This window comes from Oncorhynchus keta, chromosome 6, assembly GCF_023373465.1.
Source record: "Oncorhynchus keta strain PuntledgeMale-10-30-2019 chromosome 6, Oket_V2, whole genome shotgun sequence".
NCBI classification, from domain to species: Eukaryota; Metazoa; Chordata; class Actinopteri; order Salmoniformes; family Salmonidae; genus Oncorhynchus; species Oncorhynchus keta.
The window spans coordinates 14,940,044-14,946,968 of NC_068426.1; the positions used below are offsets into that span (position 1 = coordinate 14,940,044).

General features: G+C 42.6%; 1 protein-coding gene across 1 annotated transcript; it reads right to left on the bottom strand.

Annotated features, from left to right (window-relative positions):
- Positions 1 to 2,437: 2,437 nt before the first annotated feature.
- LOC118385635 (uncharacterized) lies at positions 2,438 to 4,355 on the bottom strand. The gene is made up of 2 exons (XM_035772856.2): positions 4,195 to 4,355; positions 2,438 to 3,170 (listed from the first exon to the last, which is right to left on the bottom strand). The coding sequence occupies exon 2, from the start codon at positions 3,148 to 3,150 to the stop codon at positions 2,632 to 2,634; it is 519 nt and encodes a 172-aa protein (XP_035628749.1). The 5' UTR covers positions 3,151 to 3,170; positions 4,195 to 4,355; the 3' UTR covers positions 2,438 to 2,631.
- Positions 4,356 to 6,925: the final 2,570 nt, after the last annotated feature.

Here is a 6,925-nt window from a genome sequence, read left to right on the forward strand (position 1 = left end):
AGATGACGTAGATGTTAGCAAGTGTTTTACAAGGTTGTCACTAGCCAAATTTGCTTTATGTGAGCTTTTCAGTGTCTTCATGCTAATCACGAGCTAGCGCGGTTAACGCTAGCATTGAAATTACAGCCAGTCAAGCTGAAGGCGTTGCCAATCTTCAGCTGTTGTTTTGCTTAAATACAAGGTTTTGGGCTAAAAACATAACTCAAAAACATATCTGGACTCTGTACTAGCCGATAAGTCACATTTAGGTAGCTTATCTTCCGTTAGTCAATGATAAAGAGAAATAAAGACAATAGTCCAAAACTCCAGAATTACCAGGATGTTGAGCATCTCCGTTGTCTAATCTATATATGCCTAGCCCTGCATTCAAGCAACAATCTTACTAGTATGTAATTTACCTTGATAGTATTAACATAGTTCAATGTGTTTCTGGCTGTTATAGTTGACAGTGAGGGAAAAAAGTATTTGATCCCCTGCTGATTTTGTAATTTTGCTGACAAAGAAATTATCAGTCTATAATTTTAATAATAGGTTTATTTGAACAGTGAGAGACAGAATAACAACAAAAAAATCCATAAAAACACATGTCAAAAATGTTCTAAATTGAATTTTAAAATTGTATTTTTTGCACTTTTTTAGTTTTGTGTGTTTTCTGATTCCCATGTGTGTTTGAGTAAATGAGGCTGAATTAATTTTTACAAATCCATTAAGTTTTTTTTCTTCTTGTTTTATTGAACAATTATTATGTTCAACATAGGAGTGCGGAGCACAGGAAGTAGCTCTTTCAGTAATTTAGTTGGAATAGGGTCCAGTAGGCAGCTGGAACGTTTAGAGGTCATGACTATTTTCGTGAATGCATCGAGAGATACAGGATTATAAAAACTTGTGTCTCCATTGATCTTAGGTCCTGGCAGTTCTGTGCAGACTCGGGACACCTGAGTTATGGAGAAATACACAGATTCAAAAAGGTTTCTAATGACCATTATCTTTTCATCAAACACGTTCATAAATTCATCACTGCTGAAGTGAAGTCCATCCTCTCTTGGGGAATGCTGCATTTTAGTTAGCTTTGCGACAGTATGAAAAATACATTTTGGATAGTTTTTATTCTCCTCAATTAGGTTGGAAAAGTAGGATGATCGTGCAGCAGTTGATATTGCGCAGTACTGTCTTACCCAGCCAATTGGAAAACTTCCAGTTTGGTGGTGCGTCTTTTCCGTTCCAATTTTCTGGAAGCTTGCTTCAGGGCTTGATGTTGCTTGATGTCGTTTCTAAGTTTTGGAGGACTTTCTTAGCGGATGTACAATCATTGCAAATTGAATTATGGGGAGGTTCAGGCCCCTGAGTGAACATAATTGTACACTTGCAAACTCGACTAAAAACAAGGGCTGAGAGCCTTACGTTGCAAACGTCCATTGCTTGTCTAATCATTTGGACCGCCTTCCAAGATTTACATTTTTAAATGTTTATTTTTATTTAACCTTTATTTAACTGGGCTGATGAGGATGGGGATTGGTGATGGTTTTAGGGATTCCCCCAAGGGCATAAGGAAAGGGTAAGTGGACGAGGGTGTGTTTTTTTATGAGTTTGACCTGCAGCCAGGTTTTCAATTTACTCTTGAACATTGTAATAGTAGCACAAGGTGCAATTTCGAAATTGGGTAGTGAATCAGTTGTTTATCTCTTGTCATGTTAGTCATTGTTAACCTTAGAGAGATATTTATAACCGATCAACTAGCCCATATTTAATTAGCTAGCTTTTGTAGCCCATTGATTTTGTTGTAATGTTTGAGACACTCAGTTAACCATGTAATACACACATATACATACACACATACACATATAATAAATGGCTAAATGTGTAGAATTGCAGGAAATAAGCTTTAAAACGTCAACAAGAGTGGTGTGAAAAGTTTGTGTCATGGACAGTGCTTGTGATGAAATGGGGGCATGAGGGAAAAGGTTTGTGAATCACTAATATATACTTTGTAATCATGAGTAAACATGCAGAGAGTTTGTATCTATATACTTTTCATCATATATACAGACTAGATTTATGTGGTTAGTTATATAGGTGATGTAACACAAGTATTTATTTTAGTCATATACTAGCAGTAACCATTTAAAAGTGAATGTATTAAGTATTTATTTTAATAGTAACTGAATCTGTTTATGTGGATTTATTAAGATAAATATCTCATATTACTATATTGTATTAATGTTATTAATTGTCCCCTCATCTCTCATACACACGTTTCTGTAGGCAAGCCAAGTGTCCTCTAATGTGGTAGCTCAGGTTGACCACTGGAGGCTGATAATTGTGCTGTGAAGGAGACAAGGCTTCTGTGACTTATACCTTTGTGCATGTGTGTGCGTGTGTGTGCGTGTGTGTGCGTTTGTGTGTGTGTGCGTGCGTGCATAAAAATAACAGTCACCAATACAGTTGATAAGAATATATTGTAAATACAGTCCATTGATTAAGAACAATACATCAAGATGTTTTCATTAAGTTTAAAAGAAGCCAAGCACATCTGTGGCCCTGAAGCCTTATCTGTAGGCTATAAGAGAACTAAACAGGGGGAATTAATACATCTCCACAGAAGTGGACCTCTGGGCTCTGAGTGGAGGTGTGTCACTTGCTGAAGTCCCACTCAAACTTGGAACCAAACAGAGAAATGGATGTTTTCTTCCCAATAGAGAATCCTGTACCCAGAAATTGTGCCTCGATCCCATCCTTGCCTACTCCAAAGCCTGTATCAGCTGCCAGACGCACTGTGGCTGTCGCCTTCCCGTGGGACACAGAGGCACCTACGAGCTCAGCTGTGGCCATGGCTTTAACTCCTTCATTAGTTATCCCAGCAGCAACACCGGCGCTGGGCAACCTGCCCTCCACCTTCAACTCGCCACCGAGGTCTAATTGAGTCTTTCCCAATTCGTAGTCAAGGTGCCCACTAACTCCTTTTTTCTTCGATGCCATACCACCAACACCCATGTTGGCCAACTTGGTCACCGACCTCACGCCACCGATGTCTAATTCACCCTTATACACTCCTGCCTCCCCGTGCCACTCTCCTTCCCTGTCTACCTCGTGGTCATACATCGTCTCAATGGATGCCTTTACAGGTATACTTGTTTCCTCGCTCCTTTTCATCTCTTCAATGGCAGTGATGACTAGAAAAAACACAAGACAGATGTGGGCACAGGAGAGAGATTGAGAGGAGAGAGAGAGAGAGAGAGAGAGAGAGAGAGAGAGAGAGAGAGAGAGAGAGAGAGAGAGAGATGGATATGTAACAGCAACAAAAGTAATAGAATGACATTATGGATAAAAGAATGGCCAGTCTATGAGATCAACATGGTTGGGGTTGGGGGCAGTATTGGGTAGCTTGGATGAAAAACGTGCCCAGATTAAGCTGCCTGCTACTCAGCCGTAAAGGCTAGAATATGCATATAATGAGTACATTTGGATATAAAACACTCTGAATTTTATAAAACTGTTTGAATGATGTCTATGAGTATAACATAACTCATATAGCAGGCAAAAACCTGAGACAAAATCCAACCAGGAAGTGGGAAATCTAAGGTTTGTAGTTTTTCAACGATAAAGTGCATATTTATATCCAAAAATATCAGTTTATATTGGCGCTTTACGTTCAGTAATGTTTTTCTTCCAAAACATCCGGTGATTTTGCAGAGAGCCACATCAATTTACAGAAATACTCATAATAAACATTGATAAAAGATAACATACAGTAGGCCAACTCATTCTGTTCTTCTGAAATACATTTTCTTCACATCATAATGTTTATTTAGACCTGACTAAAATAAATAATGAATGTCTTTTGATGGTGTATATTAAATGAATTTATTCAACGTTTTAAAATGTAGATGTTCCAAAGATGCACATCATTGGCTGTATGCATAGAGACCTGGAGATGCTCAATGTGTTTACGGTAAAGGTACATTACCGTGAGACCGGCAGCCTTTTGCATGACAATAACCGTCTGACAAAATGTAATGACCGCCACAGCCCTAGATACAACTCAATATTAGGAAGGTGTTCCTTCCTGTATACTCAGTGTACACAGTCATCATTTTCTTCTTTTTTTTACAACCCCAACCTCACAAATACTTCTTCACATAGTGTAAGTGTGGTGACACTAAAAGTTTGTTCAGAGTAGGTTTGTTTGATAATTACCTTTCTGCTCAGTCTGCAGCTGTTCTCAGGATTGGAATATTGAAGTGGATGTGATGTCCTGCTGTTGCTGCGCAAACATTTATAGTTAAACTTCTCTGTTATTATTAACCCATGAAGTCGAACCAACCAATTAGAGTTCATGGTTTTATCAGAGGAGGGGACAGGAAATGGATAGGCTGGGTACTAAACGGTTTAGCTAACATACCTCTACTTGTACAGTATAAATGGGAAAAAGAAACAAAAAAGTGGGCCCCCAACATCCCTTCCCACTCCTCCAAACCCACCTAACCAACATGTGTCCATCCTCTAGCCCTATTCTATCAACACACTTGTAGTCTGCAACTTGGACTCTTATAATAACTCTGTAAAACCCAGCAGTTATTTTAAGTAGAAAGTGAAAGTGTGGGAGCAACAGACTCTCTTGGGGCTGTCCCCCCCAATCCCCTGTGACAATTTCACTTATGACTCAGTATTGAACTCACTGTTACAATAACTCAGTCAAATCCAGCAGTGATTTCTAAGAAGTGGAAAGTGAAAGTGTGAGAGCAGAACAAGACTCTCTCGTGTGTGTGGACATGTTTAACTATACTTCTGGGGACCAAACATACTTTGACACAATAAGGGTTTCTCGTGTGAAAAATAGCTTAAAGTCTGAGTAGAATCCTCTTGTAACGGTTTTCTTGAGTTGAAGGAGAGGCGGACCAAAACGCAGCGTTGTTGAAGTTCATGTTTTTTAATAAGACAACTAAACATGAACATTATACAAAACACGTGGAAAACCGAAACAGTCCTATCTGGTGCAACAAACACAGAGACAGGAACAATCACCCACAAAACCCAACACCAAACAGGCTACCAAAATATGGTTCCCAATCAGAGACAATGACTAGCACCTGCCTCTGATTGAGAACCATATCAGGCCAAACATAGAAATAGACAAACTAGACATGTAACATAGAATGCCCACTCAGATCACACCCTGACCAAACAAAACATAGAAACATACAAAGCTATGGTCAGGGTGTGACACCTCTCCCCTGTAACTAATCCCCAGGTTGTTGTTGTAAATGAGAATGTGTTCTCAGTCAACTTATCTGGTACCAAAAGGGTTCAATCAAAAATAAATAAATGTCTGCAAGAACATAAGGGGAGGGTACCCTTTTGACCTTTTATTGAAACAGTCTTGTTGGTCTTTTGTAGGCTTCAAATGATGAGAAATGTCTGGCCGTCCGGGTTCGAGGGGGCCGGGATGGCCTTCTGGGGGCCGGGATGGCCTTCTGGGGGCTGGGATGGCCGGTGGGCTTTGGGAGGCCAAGATGGCCGTCTGGATTTGGGGGTCCGGGCGTATGAGCTGGAGGCAGCGGCGGCGAAGGCCACTGTACAGGGAGTGTTCAGGGGGCATGACACGCTGGTCAGTGTAGAGGGAACGCTCTGGGGGTTTGGTCCAATGACCAGTGGAAGTACAGGGGGAACACTCTGGAGGGGTGGCACGTTGGGTTCATCACTAGGTGTCTGGTATCCATCCCATCTTGGCTGGGGATGGTTGTAGCTGGCTGGCTGCTCAGGGTAGGCATAGGGAGCCTGGTAATGCTGAGCTGGTTGTTGGACTTTGGTTGCTAAGTTGGAGCCACTGGGCTTGGTGCTAAATAAGGTTGGGCTGGGAGCTGAGCTGGGGTCAGGTAAGGTTGGGCTGGGAGCTGAGCTGGGGTCAGGTAAGGTTGGGCTGAGCTGGGGCCTGGGCTAGAGCCTGGCATGGCTGGGTCAGAGGCTGATGGGGCTGAACTGGGGCGTGGGCTGGAGCCTGGTATAGCTGGGTCATGTGCTGCTAGGACTGAGCAGGGGGCTAGAGCCTGGTATGGCTGGGCCATGTGCTGCTAGGACCGAGCAGGGGGCTAGAGCCTGGTATAGCTGGGCCATGTTCTGCTGGACTGAGCAGGGGGCTGGAGCCTGGTATGGCTGGAAGCTGATAGAGCTGAGCTGGGGTAGGGCTGAGCCGGAGACTGGTAGGGCTAATCCGGGGTAGGGCTGACCTGGAGACTGATAGGGCCGAGGTGGTAGTGCCCAACGGAGGTCAGGGGCCGACTGGGTTCTAGAATACCATTGAAGTTGTGGGTCTGTCCAGTATACTGTATGTAGGCTTGACTTTCTGACCTTTACTACAGCCCCTGGGTCGGACCAGGTGGTAAGGTAGCGAGGTAGCGGATGATGGTGGAGCCTGTAGGCCGCTGTGCTGGGATCCATGGGACTGGGGGATAGTGCTATCTAATCCATAGGACTGGTTTGATCTACCCCTACTCAGGGTGCAAACTGGTCTCTGGAGGGTTATGTGATATATCCGGGGGCGCTGAAGTACCGGAACAGATTTAGAAAAAAAGTGTCAAACAACGTGGCAGCCTGCTGTCTGTGGGGGTAAAACGGAGAGCACTCTCCAAGGTGCTATTAATTCAAAGCATTTTAGACATCACTGCAGTATGCCACATACTTGAGTATAGCTGCAGGCCTTACACAAGTCCAATTTTCTAATAGCCTAATTTTCTAGACGTCAGTGTGCAGTGACATTTAAACAACACCCGCCATATGCACAAATACTCAGCAGTGGGGCTCACAAGACCCAAAATTCATATAATTTTCAAGACACCAATGTAACAGATATCACAATATCAGAATATAACTTCAAATAAAATATACAGTGCCTTGCGAAAGTATTCGACCCCCTTGAACTTTGCGACCT

Coding starts and splice junctions, on each gene's coding strand:
- LOC118385635 (XM_035772856.2), bottom strand. CDS start 3,150: ATGAAAAGGAGCGAGGAAACAAGTATACCTGTAAAGGCATCCATTGAG.